General features: G+C 36.7%; 1 protein-coding gene across 1 annotated transcript in view; it reads left to right on the top strand.

The window, feature by feature from the left end:
- Window positions 1-23,512, top strand: part of LOC142484877 (uncharacterized) — a 76,625-nt gene extending 53,113 nt beyond the window's left edge. Inside the window, exons 2-3 of the mRNA XM_075584110.1 lie at window positions 22,061-22,138; window positions 22,515-23,512. Of these exons, the coding sequence (XP_075440225.1) occupies window positions 22,061-22,138; window positions 22,515-23,506 (1,070 nt within the window). The 3' untranslated portion in view covers window positions 23,507-23,512. The remainder of the gene's footprint in view (window positions 1-22,060; window positions 22,139-22,514) is intronic.
- Window positions 23,513-24,092: the final 580 nt, after the last annotated feature.

Raw genomic sequence — 24,092 nt, 5'->3', positions numbered from 1 at the left:
CTGCGTGTTATTATATCTCTGCGTGTTATTATATCGCTCTGCGTGTTATTATATCTCTCTGCGTGTTATTATATCTCTGTGTGTTATTATATCTCTGCGTGTTATTATATCGCTCTGCGTGTTATTATATCGCTCTGCGTGTTATTATATCGCTCTGCGTGTTATTATATCGCTCTGTGTGTTATTTTATCTCTCTGCATGTTATTATATCTCTCTGCATGTTATTATATCTCTCTGCGTGTTATTATATCGCTCTGCGTGTTATTATATCGCTCTGCGTGTTATTATATCGCTCTGCGTGTTATTATATCGCTCTGCGTGTTATTATATCTCTGCGAGTTATTATATCGCTCTGCGTGTTATTATATCGCTGCATGCTATTATATCGCTCTGCGTGTTATTATATCGCTCTGCGTGTTATTATATCTCTCTGCGTGTTATTATATCTCTCTGCGTGTTATTATATCGCTCTGCATGTTATTATATCTCTGCGTGTTATATCTCTCTGCGTGTTATTATATCTCTGCGAGTTATTATATCGCTCTGCGTGTTATTATATCGCTGCATGCTATTATATCGCTCTGCGTGTTATTATATCGCTCTGCGTGTTATATCGCTCTGCGTGTTATTATATCGCTCTGCGTGTTATTAAATCTCTCTGCGTGTTATTATATCGCTCTGCGTGTTATTATTTCGCTCTGCGTGTTATTATATCGCTCTGCGTGTTATTTTATCTCTCTGCGTGTTATTATATCTCTCTGCGTGTTATTATATCTCTCTGCATGTTATTATATCTCTCTGCATGTTATTATATCTCTGCGTGTTATATCTCTCTGCGCGTTATTATATCTCTGTGTGTTATTATATCTCTCTGCGTGTTATTATATCTCTGTGTGTTATTATATCTCTCTGCGTGTTATTATATCTCTGCGTGTTATTATATCTCTCTGCATGTTATTATATCTCTCTGCATGTTATTATATCTCTGCGTGTTATTATATCTCTCTGCGTGTTATATCTCTCTGCGCGTTATTATATCTCTGTGTGTTATTATATCTCTCTGCGCGTTATTATATCTCTGTGTGTTATTATATCTCTGTGTGTTATTATATCTCTCTGCGTGTTATTATATCTCTCTGCGTGTTATTATATCGCTCTGCGTGTTATTATATCGCTCTGCGCGTTATTATATCTCTGCGTGTTATTATATCTCTGCGAGTTATTATATCTCTCTGCGTGTTATTATATCTCTCTGCGCGTTATTATATCTCTCTGCGCGTTATTATATCTCTGTGTGTTATTATATCTCTCTGCGCGTTATTATATCTCTGTGTGTTATTATATCTCTGTGTGTTATTATATCTCTCTGCGTGTTATTATATCTCTCTGCGCGTTATTATATCGCTCTGCGTGTTATTATATCGCTCTGCGCGTTATTATATCTCTGCGTGTTATTATATCTCTGCGAGTTATTATATCTCTCTGCGTGTTATTATATCTCTCTGCGCGTTATTATATCTCTCTGCGCGTTATTATATCTCTCTGCGTGTTATTATATCTCTCTGCGCGTTATTATATCTCTCTGCGTGTTATATCTCTCTGCGCGTTATTATATCTCTGTGTGTTATTATATCTCTCTGCGTGTTATTATATCTCTGTGTGTTATTATATCTCTCTGCGTGTTATTATATCTCTGCGTGTTATTATATCTCTCTGCATGTTATTATATCTCTCTGCATGTTATTATATCTCTGCGTGTTATTATATCGCTCTGCGTGTTATTATATCTCTCTGCGCGTTATTATATCTCTCTGCGTGTTATTATATCTCTCTGCGCGTTATTATATCTCTCTGCGTGTTATATCTCTCTGCGCGTTATTATATCTCTGTGTGTTATTATATCTCTCTGCGTGTTATTATATCTCTGTGTGTTATTATATCTCTCTGCGTGTTATTATATCTCTGCGTGTTATTATATCTCTCTGCATGTTATTATATCTCTCTGCATGTTATTATATCTCTGCGTGTTATTATATCTCTCTGCGTGTTATATCTCTCTGCGCGTTATTATATCTCTGTGTGTTATTATATCTCTCTGCGCGTTATTATATCTCTGTGTGTTATTATATCTCTGTGTGTTATTATATCTCTCTGCGTGTTATTATATCTCTCTGCGTGTTATTATATCGCTCTGCGTGTTATTATATCGCTCTGCGCGTTATTATATCTCTGCGTGTTATTATATCTCTGCGAGTTATTATATCTCTCTGCGTGTTATTATATCTCTCTGCGCGTTATTATATCTCTGCGTGTTATTATATCGCTCTGCGTGTTATTATATCGCTCTGCGTGTTATTATATCGCTCTGCGTGTTATTATATCGCTCTGTGTGTTATTTTATCTCTCTGCATGTTATTATATCTCTGCGTGTTATTATATCGCTGCATGTTATTATATCTCTCTGCGTGTTATTATATATCTGTGTATGTTATTATATCTCTCTGCGTGTTATTATATCTCTGCGTGTTATTATATCTCTCTGCGCGTTATGATATCTCTCTGCGCGTTATTATATCTCTCTGCGTGTTATTATATCTCTGCGTGTTATTATATCTCTCTGCGCGTTATTATATCGCTCTGCGTGTTATTATATCTCTGCGAGTTATTATATCGCTCTGCGTGTTATTATATCGCTGCATGCTATTATATCGCTCTGCGTGTTATTATATCGCTCTGCGTGTTATTATATCTCTCTGCGTGTTATTATATCGCTCTGCATGTTATTATATCTCTGCGTGTTATTATATCTCTTTGCGTGTTATTATATCTCTGCGAGTTATTATATCGCTTTGCGTGTTATTATATCGCTGCATGCTATTATATCGCTCTGTGTGTTATTATATCGCTCTGCGTGTTATATCGCTCTGCGTGTTATTATATCGCTCTGCGTGTTATTAAATCTCTCTGCGTGTTATTATATCGCTCTGCGTGTTATTATTTCGCTCTGCGTGTTATTATATCGCTCTGTGTGTTATTTTATCTCTCTGCGTGTTATTATATCTCTCTGCGTGTTATTATATCTCTCTGCATGTTATTATATCTCTCTGCATGTTATTATATCTCTGCGTGTTATATCTCTCTGCGCGTTATTATATCTCTGTGTGTTATTATATCTCTCTGCGTGTTATTTATCTCTGTGTGTTATTATATCTCTCTGCGTGTTATTATATCTCTGCGTGTTATTATATCTCTCTGCATGTTATTATATCTCTCTGCATGTTATTATATCTCTGCGTGTTATTATATCTCTCTGCGTGTTATATCTCTCTGCGCGTTATTATATTTCTTTGTGTTATTATATCTCTCTGCGCGTTATTATATCTCTGTGTGTTATTATATCTCTGTGTGTTATTATATCTCTCTGCGTGTTATTATATCTCTCTGCGTGTTATTATATCGCTCTGCGTGTTATTATATCTCTGCGAGTTATTATATCTCTCTGCGTGTTATTATATCTCTCTGCGCGTTATTATATCTCTCTGCGCGTTATTATATCTCTGTGTGTTATTATATCTCTCTGCGCGTTATTATATCTCTGTGTGTTATTATATCTCTGTGTGTTATTATATCTCTCTGCGTGTTATTATATCTCTCTGCGCGTTATTATATCGCTCTGCGTGTTATTATATCGCTCTGCGCGTTATTATATCTCTGCGTGTTATTATATCTCTGCGAGTTATTATATCTCTCTGCGTGTTATTATATCTCTCTGCGCGTTATTATATCTCTCTGCGTGTTATTATATCTCTCTGCGCGTTATTATATCTCTCTGCGTGTTATTATATCTCTCTGCGTGTCATTATATCTCTCTGCGTGTTATATCTCTCTGCGCGTTATTATATCTCTGTGTGTTATTATATCTCTCTGCGTGTTATTATATCTCTGTGTGTTATTATATCTCTCTGCGTGTTATTATATCTCTGCGTGTTATTATATCTCTCTGCATGTTATTATATCTCTCTGCATGTTATTATATCTCTGCGTGTTATTATATCTCTCTGCGTGTTATATCTCTCTGCGCGTTATTATATCTCTGTGTGTTATTATATCTCTCTGCGCGTTATTATATCTCTGTGTGTTATTATATCTCTGTGTGTTATTATATCTCTCTGCGTGTTATTATATCTCTCTGCGTGTTATTATATCGCTCTGCGTGTTATTATATCGCTCTGCGCGTTATTATATCTCTGCGTGTTATTATATCTCTGCGAGTTATTATATCTCTCTGCGTGTTATTATATCTCTCTGCGCGTTATTATATCTCTCTGCGCGTTATTATATCTCTGTGTGTTATTATATCTCTCTGCGCGTTATTATATCTCTGTGTGTTATTATATCTCTGTGTGTTATTATATCTCTCTGCGTGTTATTATATCTCTCTGCGCGTTATTATATCGCTCTGCGTGTTATTATATCGCTCTGCGCGTTATTATATCTCTGCGTGTTATTATATCTCTGCGAGTTATTATATCTCTCTGCGTGTTATTATATCTCTCTGCGCGTTATTATATCTCTCTGCGTGTTATTATATCTCTCTGCGCGTTATTATATCTCTCTGCGTGTTATTATATCTCTCTGCGTGTCATTATATCTCTCTGCGTGTTATATCTCTCTGCGCGTTATTATATCTCTGTGTGTTATTATATCGCTCTGCGCGTTATTATATCTCTGTGTGTTATTATATTTCTGCGCGTTATTATATCTCTCTGCGTGTTATCTCTCTGCGTGTTATTATATCTCTCTGCGTGTCATTATATCTCTGCGTGTTATTATATCGCTCTGCATGTTATTATATCGCTCTGCGTGTTATTATATCGCTGCGTGTTATTATATATCTCTGCGAGTTATTATATCGCTCTGCGCGTTATTATATCTCTCTGCGTGTTATTATAGATCTCTGCGTGTTATTATATCGCTGCGTGTTATTATATCTCTCTGCGCGTTATTATATCTCTCTGCGTGTTATTATATCTCTGCGCGTTATTATATCTCTGCGTGTTATTATATCTCTGCGCGTTATTATATCTCTGCGTGTTATTATATCTCTGCGCGTTATTATATCTCTGCGTGTTATTATATCTCTCTGCGTGTTATTATATCTCTCTGCGCATTATTATATATCTCTGCGTGTTATTATATCGCTGCGTGTTATTATATCTCTGCGTGTTATTATATCTCTGCGTGTTATTATATCTCTCTGCATGTTATTATATCGCTGCATGTTATTATATATCTCTGCGTGTTATTATATCGCTCTGCGTGTTATTATATCTCTCTGCGTGTTATTATATCTCTCTGCGTGTTATTATATCGCTCTGCGTGTTATTATATCTCTGCGAGTTATTATATCGCTCTGCGTGTTATTATATCGCTGCATGCTATTATATCGCTCTGCGTGTTATTATATCGCTCTGCGTGTTATATCGCTCTGCGTGTTATTATATCGCTCTGCGTGTTATTAAATCTCTCTGCGTGTTATTATATCGCTCTGCGTGTTATTATTTCGCTCTGCGTGTTATTATATCGCTCTGCGTGTTATTTTATCTCTCTGCGTGTTATTATATCTCTCTGCGTGTTATTATATCTCTCTGCGTGTTATTATATCTCTCTGCATGTTATTATATCTCTGCGTGTTATATCTCTCTGCGCGTTATTATATCTCTGTGTGTTATTATATCTCTCTGCGTGTTATTATATCTCTGTGTGTTATTATATCTCTCTGCGTGTTATTATATCTCTGCGTGTTATTATATCTCTCTGCATGTTATTATATCTCTCTGCATGTTATTATATCTCTGCGTGTTATTATATCTCTCTGCGTGTTATATCTCTCTGCGCGTTATTATATCTCTGTGTGTTATTATATCTCTCTGCGCGTTATTATATCTCTGTGTGTTATTATATCTCTGTGTGTTATTATATCTCTCTGCGTGTTATTATATCTCTCTGCGTGTTATTATATCGCTCTGCGTGTTATTATATCGCTCTGCGCGTTATTATATCTCTGCGTGTTATTATATCTCTGCGAGTTATTATATCTCTCTGCGTGTTATTATATCTCTCTGCGCGTTATTATATCTCTCTGCGCGTTATTATATCTCTGTGTGTTATTATATCTCTCTGCGCGTTATTATATCTCTGTGTGTTATTATATCTCTGTGTGTTATTATATCTCTCTGCGTGTTATTATATCTCTCTGCGCGTTATTATATCGCTCTGCGTGTTATTATATCGCTCTGCGCGTTATTATATCTCTGCGTGTTATTATATCTCTGCGAGTTATTATATCTCTCTGCGTGTTATTATATCTCTGCGCGTTATTATATCTCTCTGCGTGTTATTATATCTCTCTGCGCGTTATTATATCTCTCTGCGTGTTATTATATCTCTCTGCGTGTCATTATATCTCTCTGCGTGTTATATCTCTCTGCGCGTTATTATATCTCTGTGTGTTATTATATCGCTCTGCGCGTTATTATATCTCTGTGTGTTATTATATTTCTGCGCGTTATTATAGCTCTCTGCGTGTTATCTCTCTGCGTGTTATTATATCTCTCTGCGTGTCATTATATCTCTGCGTGTTATTATATCGCTCTGCGTGTTATTATAGATCTCTGCGTGTTATTATATCGCTGCGTGTTATTATATCTCTCTGCGCGTTATTATATCTCTCTGCGTGTTATTATATCTCTGCGCGTTATTATATCTCTGCGTGTTATTATATCTCTGCGCGTTATTATATCTCTGCGTGTTATTATATCTCTGCGCGTTATTATATCTCTGCGTGTTATTATATCTCTCTGCGTGTTATTATATCTCTCTGCGCGTTATTATATATCTCTGCGTGTTATTATATCGCTGCGTGTTATTATATCTCTGCGTGTTATTATATCTCTGCGTGTTATTATATCTCTCTGCATGTTATTATATCGCTGCATGTTATTATATATCTCTGCGTGTTATTATATCGCTCTGCGTGTTATTATATCTCTCTGCGTGTTATTATATCTCTCTGCGTGTTATTATATCGCTCTGCGTGTTATTATATCGCTCTGCGCGTTATTATATCTCTGCGTGTTATTATATCGCTCTGCGTGTTATTATATCGCTCTGCGCGTTATTATATCTCTGCGTGTTATTATATTTCTGCGTGTTATTATATCTCTGCGTGTTATTATATCGCTCTGCGCGTTATTATATCTGCGTGTTATTATATCTCTGCGTGTTATTATATCTCTGCGTGTTATTATATCTCTGCGTGTTATTATATCTCTCTGCGTGTTATTATATCTCTCTGCGTGTTATTATATCTCTGCGTGTTATTATATCTCTGCGTGTTATTATATCTCTGCGTGTTATTATATCTCTCTGCGTGTTATTATATCTCTCTGCGCGTTATTATATCGCTCTGTGTGTTATTTTATCTCTCTGCGTGTTATTATATCTCTCTGCGTGTTATTATATCTCTGCGCGTTATTATATATCTCTGCGTGTTATTATATCTCTGCGCGTTATTATATCTCTCTGCGCGTTATTATATCTCTCTGCGTGTTATTATATCTCTCTGCGTGTCATTATATCTCTCTGCGTGTTATATCTCTCTGCGCGTTATTATATCTCTGTGTGTTATTATATCGCTCTGCGCGTTATTATATCTCTGTGTGTTATTATATTTCTGTGCGTTATTATATCTCTCTGCGTGTTATCTCTCTGCGTGTTATTATATCTCTCTGCGTGTCATTATATCTCTGCGTGTTATTATATCGCTCTGCATGTTATTTTATCGCTCTGCGTGTTATTATATCGCTGCGTGTTATTATATATCTCTGCGAGTTATTATATCGCTCTGCGCGTTATTATATCTCTCTGCGTGTTATTATAGATCTCTGCGTGTTATTATATCGCTGCGTGTTATTATATCTCTCTGCGCGTTATTATATCTCTCTGCGTGTTATTATATCTCTGCGCGTTATTATATCTCTGCGTGTTATTATATCTCTGCGCGTTATTATATCTCTGCGTGTTATTATATCTCTGCGCGTTATTATATCTCTGCGTGTTATTATATCTCTCTGCGTGTTATTATATCTCTCTGCGCATTATTATATATCTCTGCGTGTTATTATATCGCTGCGTGTTATTATATCTCTGCGTGTTATTATATCTCTGCGTGTTATTATATCTCTCTGCATGTTATTATATCGCTGCATGTTATTATATATCTCTGCGTGTTATTATATCGCTCTGCGTGTTATTATATCTCTCTGCGTGTTATTATATCTCTCTGCGTGTTATTATATCGCTCTGCGTGTTATTATATCTCTGCGAGTTATTATATCGCTCTGCGTGTTATTATATCGCTGCATGCTATTATATCGCTCTGCGTGTTATTATATCGCTCTGCGTGTTATATCGCTCTGCGTGTTATTATATCGCTCTGCGTGTTATTAAATCTCTCTGCGTGTTATTATATCGCTCTGCGTGTTATTATTTCGCTCTGCGTGTTATTATATCGCTCTGCGTGTTATTTTATCTCTCTGCGTGTTATTATATCTCTCTGCGTGTTATTATATCTCTCTGCATGTTATTATATCTCTCTGCATGTTATTATATCTCTGCGTGTTATATCTCTCTGCGCGTTATTATATCTCTGTGTGTTATTATATCTCTCTGCGTGTTATTATATCTCTGTGTGTTATTATATCTCTCTGCGTGTTATTATATCTCTGCGTGTTATTATATCTCTCTGCATGTTATTATATCTCTCTGCATGTTATTATATCTCTGCGTGTTATTATATCTCTCTGCGTGTTATATCTCTCTGCGCGTTATTATATCTCTGTGTGTTATTATATCTCTCTGCGCGTTATTATATCTCTGTGTGTTATTATATCTCTGTGTGTTATTATATCTCTCTGCGTGTTATTATATCTCTCTGCGTGTTATTATATCGCTCTGTGTGTTATTATATCGCTCTGCGCGTTATTATATCTCTGCGTGTTATTATATCTCTGCGAGTTATTATATCTCTCTGCGTGTTATTATATCTCTCTGCGCGTTATTATATCTCTCTGCGCGTTATTATATCTCTGTGTGTTATTATATCTCTCTGCGCGTTATTATATCTCTGTGTGTTATTATATCTCTGTGTGTTATTATATCTCTCTGCGTGTTATTATATCTCTCTGCGCGTTATTATATCGCTCTGCGTGTTATTATATCGCTCTGCGCGTTATTATATCTCTGCGTGTTATTATATCTCTGCGAGTTATTATATCTCTCTGCGTGTTATTATATCTCTCTGCGTGTTATTATATCGCTCTGCGTGTTATTATATCGCTCTGCGCGTTATTATATCTCTGCGTGTTATTATATCTCTGCGAGTTATTATATCTCTCTGCGTGTTATTATATCTCTCTGCGCGTTATTATATCTCTCTGCGCGTTATTATATCTCTGTGTGTTATTATATCTCTCTGCGCGTTATTATATCTCTGTGTGTTATTATATCTCTGTGTGTTATTATATCTCTCTGCGTGTTATTATATCTCTCTGCGCGTTATTATATCGCTCTGCGTGTTATTATATCGCTCTGCGCGTTATTATATCTCTGCGTGTTATTATATCTCTGCGAGTTATTATATCTCTCTGCGTGTTATTATATCTCTCTGCGTGTTATTATATCTCTCTGCGCGTTATTATATCTCTCTGCGTGTTATTATATCTCTCTGCGTGTCATTATATCTCTCTGCGTGTTATATCTCTCTGCGCGTTATTATATCTCTGTGTGTTATTATATCGCTCTGCGCGTTATTATATCTCTGTGTGTTATTATATTTCTGCGCGTTATTATATCTCTCTGCGTGTTATCTCTCTGCGTGTTATTATATCTCTCTGCGTGTCATTATATCTCTGCGTGTTATTATATCGCTCTGCGTGTTATTATAGATCTCTGCGTGTTATTATATCGCTGCGTGTTATTATATCTCTCTGCGCGTTATTATATCTCTCTGCGTGTTATTATATCTCTGCGCGTTATTATATCTCTGCGTGTTATTATATCTCTGCGCGTTATTATATCTCTGCGTGTTATTATATCTCTGCGCGTTATTATATCTCTGCGTGTTATTATATCTCTCTGCGTGTTATTATATCTCTCTGCGCGTTATTATATATCTCTGCGTGTTATTATATCGCTGCGTGTTATTATATCTCTGCGTGTTATTATATCTCTGCGTGTTATTATATCTCTCTGCATGTTATTATATCGCTGCATGTTATTATATATCTCTGCGTGTTATTATATCGCTCTGCGTGTTATTATATCTCTTTGCGTGTTATTATATCTCTCTGCGTGTTATTATATCGCTCTGCGTGTTATTATATCGCTCTGCGCGTTATTATATCTCTGCGTGTTATTATATCGCTCTGCGTGTTATTATATCGCTCTGCGCGTTATTATATCTCTGCGTGTTATTATATTTCTGCGTGTTATTATATCTCTGCGTGTTATTATATCGCTCTGCGCGTTATTATATCTGCGTGTTATTATATCTCTGCGTGTTATTATATCTCTGCGTGTTATTATATCTCTGCGTGTTATTATATCTCTCTGCGTGTTATTATATCTCTCTGCGTGTTATTATATCTCTGCGTGTTATTATATCTCTGCGTGTTATTATATCTCTGCGTGTTATTATATCTCTGCGTGTTATTATATCTCTCTGCGTGTTATTATATCTTTCTGCGTGTTATTATATCTCTGCTTGTTATTATATATCTCTGCGTGTTATTATATCTCTGCGTGTTATTATATCTCTGCGTGTTATTATATTTCTCTGCGTGTTATTATATCTCTCTGCGCGTTATTATATCGCTCTGTGTGTTATTTTATCTCTCTGCGTGTTATTATATCTCTCTGCGTGTTATTATATCTCTGCGCGTTATTATATATCTCTGCGTGTTATTATATCTCTGCGCGTTATTATATCTCTGCGTGTTATTATATCTCTGCGTGTTATTATATCTCTGCGTGTTATTATATCTCTCTGCGTGTTATTATATCTCTCTGCGTGTTATTATATCTCTCTGTGTGTTATTATATCTCTGCGAGTTATTATATCTCTCTGCGTGTTATTATATCTCTGCGTGTTATTATATCTCTGCGTGTTATTATATCTCTGCGTGTTATTATATCTCTCTGCGAGTTATTATATCTCTCTGCGTGTTATTATATCTCTCTGCGTGTTATTATATCTCTCTGTGTGTTATTATATCTCTGCGTGTTATTATATCTCTGCGTGTTATTATATATCTCTGCATGTTATTATATCTCTGCGTGTTATTATATCTCTCTGGGTGTTATTATATCTCTCTGCGTGTTATTATATCGCTCTGCGTGTTATTATATCGCTCTGCGTGTTATTATATCTCTCTACGTGTTATTATATCGCTCTGCGTGTTATTATATCTCTGCGCGTTATTATATATCTCTGCGTGATATTATATCTCTGCGCGTTATTATATATCTCTATGTGTTATTATATCTCTCTGCGTGTTATTATATCTCTGCGCGTTATTATATCTCTGCGTGTTATTATATCTCTCTGGGTGTTATTATATCTCTGCGTGTTATTATATCTCTGTGTGTTATTATATCTCTCTGCGCGTTATTATATCTCTGCGCGTTATTATCTCTCTGCGTGTTATTATATCGCTCTGCGTGTTATTATATCTCTGCGTGTTATTATATCTCTCTGGGTGTTATTATATCTCTGCGTGTTATTATATCTCTCTGGGTGTTATTATATCTCTGCGCGTTATTATATCTCTGCGCGTTATTATATCTCTGCGTGTTATTATATCTCTCTGGGTGTTATTATATCTCTGCGTGTTATTATATCTCTGCGTCTTATTATATCTCTGCGTGTTATTATATCTCTCTGCGCGTTATTATATCGCTCTGTGTGTTATTTTATCTCTCTGCGTGTTATTATATATCTCTGCGTGTTATTATATCGCTCTGCGTGTTATTATATCGCTCTGCGCGTTATTATATCTCTGCGTGTTATTATATCGCTCTGCGTGTTATTATATCGCTCTGCGCGTTATTATATCTCTGCGTGTTATTATATCTCTGCGTGTTATTATATCTCTGCGTGTTGTTATATCGCTCTGCGCGTTATTATATCTGCGTGTTATTATATCTCTGCGTGTTATTATATCTCTGCGTGTTATTATATCTCTGCGTGTTATTATATCTCTCTGCGTGTTATTATATCTCTCTGCGTGTTATTATATCTCTGCGTGTTATTATATCTCTGCGTGTTATTATATCTCTGCGTGTTATTATATCTCTGCGCGTTATTATATCTCTGCGTGTTATTATATCTCTCTGCGTGTTATTATATCTCTCTGCGCGTTATTATATATCTCTGCGTGTTATTATATCGCTGCGTGTTATTATATCTCTGCGTGTTATTATATCTCTGCGTGTTATTTTATCTCTCTGCATGTTATTATATCGCTGCATGTTATTATATATCTGCGTGTTATTATATCGCTCTGCGTGTTATTATATCTCTCTGCGTGTTATTATATCTCTCTGCGTGTTATTATATCGCTCTGCGTGTTATTATATCTCTGCGAGTTATTATATCGCTCTGCGTGTTATTATATATCTCTGCGTGTTATTATATCGCTGCGTGTTATTATATCTCTGCGTGTTATTATATCTCTGCGTGTTATTATATCTCTCTGCGTGTTATTATATCGCTGCATGTTATTATATATCTCTGCGTGTTATTATATCGCTCTGCGTGTTATTATATCTCTCTGCGTGTTATTATATCTCTCTGCGTGTTATTATATCGCTCTGCGTGTTATTATATCTCTGCGAGTTATTATATCGCTCTGCGTGTTATTATATCGCTGCATGCTATTATATCGCTCTGCGTGTTATTATATCGCTCTGCGTGTTATATCGCTCTGCGTGTTATTATATCGCTCTGCGTGTTATTAAATCTCTCTGCGTGTTATTATATCGCTCTGCGTGTTATTATTTCGCTCTGCGTGTTATTATATCGCTCTGCGTGTTATTTTATCTCTCTGCGTGTTATTATATCTCTCTGCGTGTTATTATATCTCTCTGCATGTTATTATATCTCTCTGCATGTTATTATATCTCTGCGTGTTATATCTCTCTGCGCGTTATTATATCTCTGTGTGTTATTATATCTCTCTGCGTGTTATTATATCTCTGTGTGTTATTAAATCTCTCTGCGTGTTATTATATCTCTGCGTGTTATTATATCTCTCTGCATGTTATTATATCTCTCTGCATGTTATTATATCTCTGCGTGTTATTATATCTCTCTGCGTGTTATATCTCTCTGCGCGTTATTATATCTCTGTGTGTTATTATATCTCTGTGTGTTATTATATCTCTCTGCGTGTTATTATATCTCTCTGCGTGTTATTATATCGCTCTGCGCGTTATTATATCTCTGCGTGTTATTATATCTCTGCGAGTTATTATATCTCTCTGCGTGTTATTATATCTCTCTGCGCGTTATTATATCTCTCTGCGCGTTATTATATCTCTGTGTGTTATTATATCTCTGTGTGTTATTATATCTCTCTGCGTGTTATTATATCTCTCTGCGCGTTATTATATCGCTCTGCGTGTTATTATATCGCTCTGCGCGTTATTATATCTCTGCGTGTTATTATATCTCTGCGAGTTATTATATCTCTCTGCGTGTTATTATATCTCTCTGCGCGTTATTATATCTCTCTGCGTGTTATTATATCTCTCTGCGCGTTATTATATCTCTCTGCGTGTTATTATATCTCTCTGCGTGTCATTATATCTCTCTGCGTGTTATATCTCTCTGCGCGTTATTATATCTCTGTGTGTTATTATATCGCTCTGCGCGTTATTATATCTCTGTGTGTTATTATATTTCTGCGCGTTATTATATCTCTCTGCGTGTTATCTCTCTGCGTGTTATTATATCTCTCTGCGTGTCATTATATCTCTGCGTTATATTATATCGCTCTGCGTGTTATTATATCGCTCTGCGTGTTATTATATCGCTGCGTGTTATTATATATCTCTGCGAGTTATTATATCGCTCTGCGCGTTATTATATCTCTCTGCGTGTTATTATAGATCTCTGCGTGTTATTATATCGCTGCGTGTTATTATATCTCTCTGCGCGTTATTATATCTCTCTGCGTGTTATTATATCTCTGCGCGTTATTATATCTCTGCGTGTTATTATATCTCTGCGCGTTATTATATCTCTCTGCGTGTTATTATATCTCTCTGCGTGTTATTATATCTCTCTGTGTGTTATTATATCTCTGCGAATTATTATATCTCTCTGCGTGTTATTATATCTCTGCGTGTTATTATATCTCTGCGTGTTATTATATCTCTGCGTGTTATTATATCTCTCTGCGAGTTATTATATCTCTCTGCGTGTTATTATATCTCTCTGCGTGTTATTATATCTCTCTGTGTGTTATTATATCTCTGCGTGTTATTATATCTCTGCGTGTTATTATATATCTCTGCATGTTATTATATCTCTGCGTGTTATTATATCTCTCTGGGTGTTATTATATCTCTCTGCGTGTTATTATATCGCTCTGCGTGTTATTATATCGCTCTGCGTGTTATTATATCTCTCTGCGTGTTATTATATCGCTCTGCGTGTTATTATATCTCTGCGCGTTATTATATATCTCTGCGTGATATTATATCTCTGCGCGTTATTATATATCTCTGTGTGTTATTATATCTCTCTGCGTGTTATTATATCTCTGCGCGTTATTATATCTCTGCGTGTTATTATATCTCTCTGGGTGTTATTATATCTCTGCGTGTTATTATATCTCTGTGTGTTATTATATCTCTCTGCGCGTTATTATATCTCTGCGCGTTATTATCTCTCTGCGTGTTATTATATCGCTCTGCGTGTTATTATATCTCTGCGTGTTATTATATCTCTCTGGGTGTTATTATATCTCTGCGTGTTATTATATCTCTCTGGGTGTTATTATATCTCTGCGCGTTATTATATCTCTGCGCGTTATTATATCTCTGCGTGTTATTATATCTCTCTGGGTGTTATTATATCTCTGCGTGTTATTATATCTCTGCGTCTTATTATATCTCTGCGTGTTATTATATCTCTCTGCGCGTTATTATATCGCTCTGTGTGTTATTTTATCTCTCTGCGTGTTATTATATCTCTCTGCGTGTTATTATATCGCTCTGCGTGTTATTATATCGCTCTGCGCGTTATTATATCTCTGCGTGTTATTATATCGCTCTGCGTGTTATTATATCGCTCTGCGCGTTATTATATCTCTGCGTGTTATTATATCTCTGCGTGTTATTATATCTCTGCGTGTTATTATATCGCTCTGCGCGTTATTATATCTGCGTGTTATTATATCTCTGCGTGTTATTATATCTCTGCGTGTTATTATATCTCTGCGTGTTATTATATCTCTCTGCGTGTTATTATATCTCTCTGCGTGTTATTATATCTCTGCGTGTTATTATATCTCTGCGTGTTATTATATCTCTGCGTGTTATTATATCTCTGCGTGTTATTATATCTCTCTGCGTGTTATTATATCTTTCTGCGTGTTATTATATCTCTGCTTGTTATTATATATCTCTGCGTGTTATTATATCTCTGCGTGTTATTATATCTCTGCGTGTTATTATATCTCTCTGCGTGTTATTATATCTCTCTGCGCGTTATTATATCGCTCTGTGTGTTATTTTATCTCTCTGCGTGTTATTATATCTCTCTGCGTGTTATTATATCTCTGCGCGTTATTATATATCTCTGCGTGTTATTATATCTCTGCGCGTTATTATATCTCTGCGTGTTATTATATCTCTGCGTGTTATTATATCTCTGCGTGTTATTATATCTCTCTGCGTGTTATTATATCTCTCTGCGTGTTATTATATCTCTCTGTGTGTTATTATATCTCTGCGAGTTATTATATCTCTCTGCGTGTTATTATATCTCTGCGTGTTATTATATCTCTGCGTGTTATTATATCTCTGCGTGTTAGTATATCTCTCTGCGAGTTATTATATCTCTCTGCGTGTTATTATATCTCTCTGCGTGTTATTATATCTCTCTGTGTGTTATTATATCTCTGCGTGTTATTATATCTCTGCGTGTTATTATATATCTCTGCATGTTATTATATCTCTGCGTGTTATTATATCTCTCTGGGTGTTATTATATCTCTCTGCGTGTTATTATATCGCTCTGCGTGTTATTATATCGCTCTGCGTGTTATTATATCTCTCTGCGTGTTATTATATCGCTCTGCGTGTTATTATATCTCTGCGCGTTATTATATATCTCTGCGTGATATTATATCTCTGCGCGTTATTATATATCTCTGTGTGTTATTATATCTCTCTGCGTGTTATTATATCTCTGCGCGTTATTATATCTCTGCGTGTTATTATATCTCTCTGGGTGTTATTATATCTCTGCGTGTTATTATATCTCTGTGTGTTATTATATCTCTCTGCGCGTTATTATATCTCTGCGCGTTATTATCTCTCTGCGTGTTATTATATCGCTCTGCGTGTTATTATATCTCTGCGTGTTATTATATCTCTCTGGGTGTTATTATATCTCTGCGTGTTATTATATCTCTCTGGGTGTTATTATATCTCTGCGCGTTATTATATCTCTGCGCGTTATTATATCTCTGCGTGTTATTATATCTCTCTGGGTGTTATTATATCTCTGCGTGTTATTATATCTCTGCGTGTTATTTTATCTCTGCGTGTTATTATATCTCTGCGCGTTATTATATCTCTCTGGGTGTTATTATATCTCTGCGAGTTATTATATCTCTGTGTGTTATTATATCTCTGCGCGTTATTATATCTCTCTGCATGTTATTATATCTCTGCGTGTTATTATATATCTCTGCGTGTTATTATATCTCTCTGCGTGTTATTATATCTCTGCATGTTATTATATCTCTGCGCGTTATTATATCTCTCTGCGTGTTATTATATCTCTGCGAGTTATTATATCTCTGCGAGTTATTATATCTCTCTGCTCGTTATTATATCTCTGCGAGTTATTATATCTCTCTGCGAGTTATTATATCTCTCTGCGCGTTATATCTCTGCGTGTTATTATATCTCTCTGTGTGTTATTATATCACTGCGTGTTATTTTATCTCTGCGTGTTATTATATCACTGCGCGTTATGATATCTCTGTGTGTTATTATATCTCTGCGTGTTATTATATCACTGCGTGTTATTATATCTCTGCGCGTTATTATATCTCTGCGTGTTATTATATCTCTGCGTGTTATTATATCTCTGTGTATGTTATTATATCTCTCTGCGTGTTATTATATCTCTGCATGTTATAATATCTCTGTGTGTTATTATATCTCTGCGCGTTATTATATCTCTCTGCGCGTTATTATATCTCTGTGTGTTATTATATCTCTCTGCGTGTTATTATATCTCTCTGCATGTTATTATATCTCTCTGAGTGTTATTATATCTCTCTGCGCGTTATTATATCTCTCTGCACGTTATTATATCTCTCTGCGTGTTATTATATCGTTCTGTGTGTTATTATATCTCTGCGCGTTATTATATCTCTCTGCGCGTTATTATATCTCTGCTCGTTATTATATCTCTCTGCGCGTTATTATATATCTCTGCGTGTTATTATATCTCTGCGCGTTATTATATCTCTCTGCGCGTTATTATCTCTCTCTGCGCGTTATTATATCTCTCTGCGCGTTATTATATATCTCTGCGTGTTATTATATCTCTGCGCTTTATTATATCTCTCTGCGCGTTATTATCTCTCTCTGCGCGTTATGATATATCTCTGCGCGTTATTATATCTCTGTGTGTTATTATATCTCTCTGCGTGTTATTATATCGTTCTGTGTGTTATTATATCTTTCTGTGTGTTATTATATCTCTCTGCGCGTTATTATATCTCTGCGTGTTATTATATTGCTCTGCGTGTTATTATATATCTCTGCATGTTATTATATCTCTGCGTGTTATTATATCGTTCTGTGTGTTATTATATCTTTCTGTGTGTTATTATATCTCTCTGCGCGTTATTATATCTCTGCGTGTTATTATATTGCTCTGCGTGTTATTATATATCTCTGCATGTTATTATATCTCTCTGCGTGTTATTATATCTCTGCGCGTTATTATATCTCTCTGCGCGTTATTATATCTCTGCGAGTTATTATATCTCTGCGTGTTATTATATCTCTCTGCGTGTTATTATATATCTCTGCGTGTTATTATATCGCTGCATGTTATTATATCGCTGCGTGTTATTATATCTCTCTGCATGTTATTATATCTCTCTGCGTGTTATTATATCTCTCTGCGTGTTATTATATCTCTCTGCGTGTTATTATATATCTCTGTGTGTTATTATATCTTTCTGTGTGTTATTATTATATCTCTGCGTGTTATTATATCTCTCTGCGTGTTATTATATCGCTCTGCGTGTTATTATATCCCTCTGCGTGTTATTATATCGCTCTGCGTGTTATTATATCTCTCTGCGTGTTATTATATCGCTCTGCGCGTTATTATATCTCTCTGCGTGTTATTATATCGCTCTGCGTGTTATTATATCTCGCTGCGTGTTATTATATCGCTCTGCGTGTTATTATATCTCTCTGCGTGTTATTATATCGCTCTGCGCGTTATTATATCTCTCTGCGTGTTATTATATCTCTCTGCGCGTTATTATATCACTATGGGCCTCATGCAGTAAGCGTCGATTATGTGAAATCGGCAATCTTACCGATTAGTCATGTTATTGGCGATTTTTCCTCTCCGTATGCAGTAAGTGCCGAATACATTCAAAATCAACCCGAAAACAAATCTGCCCACTCTCACGATGATTAGCCGATCACACACAGGTGTATCGGCGTGCGTGGCGGGGTGCTGTTAGGTTGCCCAATCACAAATCTTGCTGAATCAGGCGAAACAAGCATGTATTGGATTGCGCGCCATATTTAAAGGCAACGTGTTAATCATTCTCTGTGTTGTTGGGAGTGAGAGAGAGACGCACAGAGCTGGCTGATTGAAGATTTGCATATTGACTGAGAGACTTGTTGTGTATTGGGTGAGCTTTGTCCATTGTTGTTTTGTTTACATCTTTGTCTTGTTTTATATGTGGAAGTGTTTCGTGTGATTGGCTGTACATTTCTTGTCTGGTTTTTGTGAGTGCTGGAAGTATGCCCGCAAAGCGTGGGAAGAGTGATGCTGGTGGGAGTGGGAGTGCTACTCGTGGGAGTACGCGTCGGAGTGAACGTACTGTTCAGGGGAGTGATGTTGCTGGTGCACCGAGTGGTGTTGCTGGGAGTGGGAGTGCTGTTGCTGGGAGTGTGAGTGCTGTTGCTGGGAGTGGGAGTGCTGTTGCTGGGAGTGGGAGTGCTGTTGCTGGGAGTGGGAGTGCTGTTGCTGGGAGTGGGAGTGCTGTTGCTGGGAGTGGGAGTGCTGTTGCTGGGAGTGGGAGTGCTGTTGCTGGGAGTGGGAGTGCTGTTGCTGGGAGTGGGAGTGCTGGTGCTAGGAGTGGGAGTGCTGGTGCTAGGAGTGGGAGTGCTGGTGCTAGGAGTGGGAGTGCTGGTGCTGTGAGTGCTGCTGGTGGCGCAGTTGCTGAATGGGTGGATGGTGGTGGCGTGCTTGCTGGTGGGCAGCTTTTGGAGGCTCTTCCATTGGAACAAGGAGAGTCCAGTCAGCACCAGCCAAGCTCTGACCCTAAACCTGCTCGGAAGAAACGTGTGGAGAAGCCACGTAATCCTCGCTTCAATGACCAGGAAAATACAGCTCTTGTCACTGGCATTCTGGAGCACTATGACAGTATATATGGACATTTACTAGGTAAGTGTACCTTTACATTTATTATTCAAATACATGTGATCCTAGGTCATCTGAGTTTTGTTCATATGCAAATATGGGTTCAGAATCTCTTTCTATGTTAATTAGTCTGGAAACACAGCTTTTTATCATGCCTTACAAGGACAACTAAACACAGGCGGTCAATTTGCCATAACTGCATACAATATGAATGCAACCTTGCTTACATGTATAGGTTTAGTAGTGAATGCTCATGTGCTTCACATATTACACCTAAAACAGCATGTTTGCTATCTCTTGGAACAGCTAGCAGTGTAGGAAACTGGTGCTTCTATTATTATTAATTTACCTCATATATTTTATATGTTTTTCAAGGGCGGACAAGTTCAGCAAGCAGAAAAGAAATGTGGGACACAATAGTCATTGGTGTCAATGCGTGTGGGAATCATGTGAGGGACAAGCGGAATTGTCACAAGAGATTTGATGATATTAGGTCCAAATTGAAAAAGAAAATACAACACCAACGCGTGCATGCTACTGGCACTGGAGGTGGGCCGACACCACAACGTCTCATATTAAGTCCATTGGAGGAGCTGCTTCGGGCAAAATTACTTCCCGTCGTCGTGGAAGGCTTACCTGGTGACCGGGATATTGGAATTTATCCCTCACAATTTCCACCAGGTGAGAAATATTAATGTACTGGGCGTGTCGTTGCTTACAGTTATTTTGCATATTTACACTGCTTTTTATACTGTCTTCACAATATAAGCATACCTGCATCTATATATGTATATGTCTGATTCTGTATATATATATATCTCAAAATAGACATATATGTTGTAGTCCTACTAAAAGCAGTAACTAATATAGCACGTGCCATTGCGTGCTCATTTACATGTGAATTCCCAAAATGCATTGCTGCAGTGGAATCAATTGATGGTGGGCGAAGATGGGGAACAACAGGGTAGTACACATGTGTAACACATGTTAATGAGAAATTATTACTAGCTACAGGTACAGAACATAAATATGTATAATATTATTGTGTATTTTATTTATTTTACTCCGACAAACATGACATTACTGCCTATTTTAAGCATGCATCAAATATATTGCATGCAACGGCCTACAAACATCACTTGCACTAACACATCTATAGTTGTTTATGAAAAGGTCCATTTTTGCTTTAACTCATATACAGACAGCATAATGAGGCACACGTATCATATGTTATGTCATTGTTTTCATAACTTAAAAACTGCACACGACTATTTAGCTCATCTACCATTGTGTTAAAGCAGCTGCAATTAATATCTCATCACAGCATACACTTCAACAGAGGGGGTGGGGTTCAGCACACACACTAATTACAGCCTCATTTTAGGGTCAACTTAGTTCACACCATTTTCACCTGTTTCAAGTAATTGAAAGGTGTGGCTGATTAGGCTTTTTGGGGAAGGGAATACCGTTCTTACAACCTGACTAGCACAACTGAAGTTAATCACACTCATTTGAAAGCTTAACTTTAGCTACTAAATGCCCCAACAACTCATTACTTATCAAAGCGTACGTCACACATTAGTTCACTCATATCTATAGTTGAACTACTATCAACGACACATTATCACACACTGCATGTGTTGTCTTGTTGAGTCACAGCCACATTCAGGTGTGCCACATCTTATATTAATGTACCACACATATCCTCTACCAAAAACAACACTTTTTGCAATATGACCACCTTCATGATAACCATTGTGAATGGTCATCTCATGATAGTTATGTACATTATGATACTGATATCACTACACAACATATGATTTTTATGTACAAATTTAATGTATTTATCCTCACGCATTACTGCAGAACCATAGTATGTTGTATGTTAGGGAACTCAAAACTTCTAAGTACACAGGCATGTACATTGTTATTACAACTATTTATGTTCACTTTCACACACACATTTTGGGTAAAGGAACTGATGCTGTTAGGTACTCATAAATACAGAACATACAATAAGTGTTTGTTCAATATTTACACATGTAAATGTAAAACTAATGTTATTGTTAAATATAGTTGCTCCTGGAGGACATGTGTCACCTGAGACGGAACAAGTGTCTTCACCTGGGTCAGCCAGCTCAACACACCTAGAAGGTGAGTGTATCAGTTGGTGGCCATATAATATGTGCTCTTCTATATGTTATGTTGTCATGTTCATTATTTGTTTTGCACATGTTCTTTAAATAGGATTACTTAGTGTATGTGAAAATGAAGTGTAAGGCAACATGTATTGTGTTACTGATGTTAACTATCATGTAGGAGTTGTGAGTTTACAGCAAGTTTTCATTCACTCATATTTCATACTGAGTCCAAACATTATTCTTAAGTCAAGGTAGTTTTTAATGTGAGGTTATAAAACGTATGGAAACATGTTAGTTGTTACTTATGACACAGTAGAATTACATAGTAACAGAGTAAGTAAGTAGCAGAGATTAACATGCCATTTAATAATGTGTACATTTATTTGTAGAACATGATGAAGAGGATTATGATGATGATGATGATGATGATGATGCCGCCGCCATAGACACACAAATACAAGCAAGTGACCATGAAGAGGTTCCAATTGAAACTGTTTTACCGCCAAATCGTCCAGCAAATACCACATACGATGCAATTGTAGCTTCTGAGGGAAAAATTGTGGAAGCAGAAAATCGTCGCCATTCTGACCTGATGACAGTGCTGGAAAGGATGATTGCACTGCAGGAAGAAACAGTTTCACAATTGGCACATCTCCACAGAGTCTTCATTGAAGTGCCTAAACAGTTGCAAAAAATCAACACCTCATTCGAAGCATTAGTTGTTCAGCAAACACAAGCTAATTACTTGAGAATGACTAATGTACCACAATTCAACTTGAACACCTCACAGGCAGGATCTGTTCATGCTGGTCAGTTTTCACCACATGCTTCTGATCTTCATTCACCAGGTCCGAATGTTACCGGTCAAGTAGCAGACATTGCTGTGCAGGTTCCTGACGACATCCTACCGCTGCCATCTGTACAAATTCAGCAGCTGACACCTACAAAGGAGGCCACAAAAACAAAACACAAGCAGTTACTACTGACCAGTTTTTGGTCAAAAACAACAAAAGACACACATGAAACAGACCAACCATCACTTGTGCAGTGTCTACCAACTTGCTCACATGTGTCAGTGGGCACAAGCCCTGTCGGTGAGTCACTGGCCACAAGCCCTGTAGGTGAATCACTGCCCAAAAGCCCTGTAGGTGAATCACTGCCCAAAAGCCCTGTAGGTGAATCACTGCCCAAAAGCCCTGTAGGTGAATCACTGCCCAAAAGCCCTGTAGGTGAGTCACTGGCCACAAGCCCTGCCCGTGAAGTGCCAGAGGCCACTCAAAGTGGCTCTGTTGTGGCTAAAGTTGGTGGCAAACGAAAAAGGAAAATTCAAGAGACAACAAGCAGGCCTGTTACTCGCTCTCAAAAGGAACAAAAAAAATAAATTTTATAATTCACAAAATATGTCTTTGGCCTTGTTTTGTTGACTTCAGATTATCTAATTAATATTGTATGTATGCTGAAGACTGTGTTGTTTCCAAACTTTCAAGTATGTTCTTGTACACGTGAAGTTTTGGAAATGTTAACACTCCTAATTAATGAATAGTGTTATAAATATTTATGTATTAATCGTCTGTTCAGTAATGGTCCACCAGGAGCCAGTTGCTAAGTTTAGAGAAGCTGCCATTGACTTTGCAGCAAAACATTGCATTTGGGTGTGTTACTTGATGTAATCATTGCATGTGCATATTATTCACATGCAATTATAAAAGCACCTATTTAACTGCAAACATCTTTCTTGTACGTGTACAGCAGGATTTTGTGTTCAATATTACTTACCTTTGCTGGCCATTGTAATGTTGTCCTTTAATCATTTATGTGTTCTTGTTTCAAGAACATCTCTGAATTTATACTAATATATATGTAGTATGTATGCATATATGCACACACACACACACACACACACACACACTGTGTGTGTGTGTGTGTGTGTGTGTGTGTATGTATATATAGTACTATCTAAACTGGTA

The sequence above is a fragment of the Ascaphus truei genome, unplaced genomic scaffold (genome assembly GCF_040206685.1).
Source record: "Ascaphus truei isolate aAscTru1 unplaced genomic scaffold, aAscTru1.hap1 HAP1_SCAFFOLD_451, whole genome shotgun sequence".
NCBI lineage: Eukaryota > Metazoa > Chordata > Amphibia > Anura > Ascaphidae > Ascaphus > Ascaphus truei.
The sequence above is the reverse complement of the archived record's forward strand: the minus strand, read 5'-3'. Positions and strand labels throughout refer to the sequence as shown.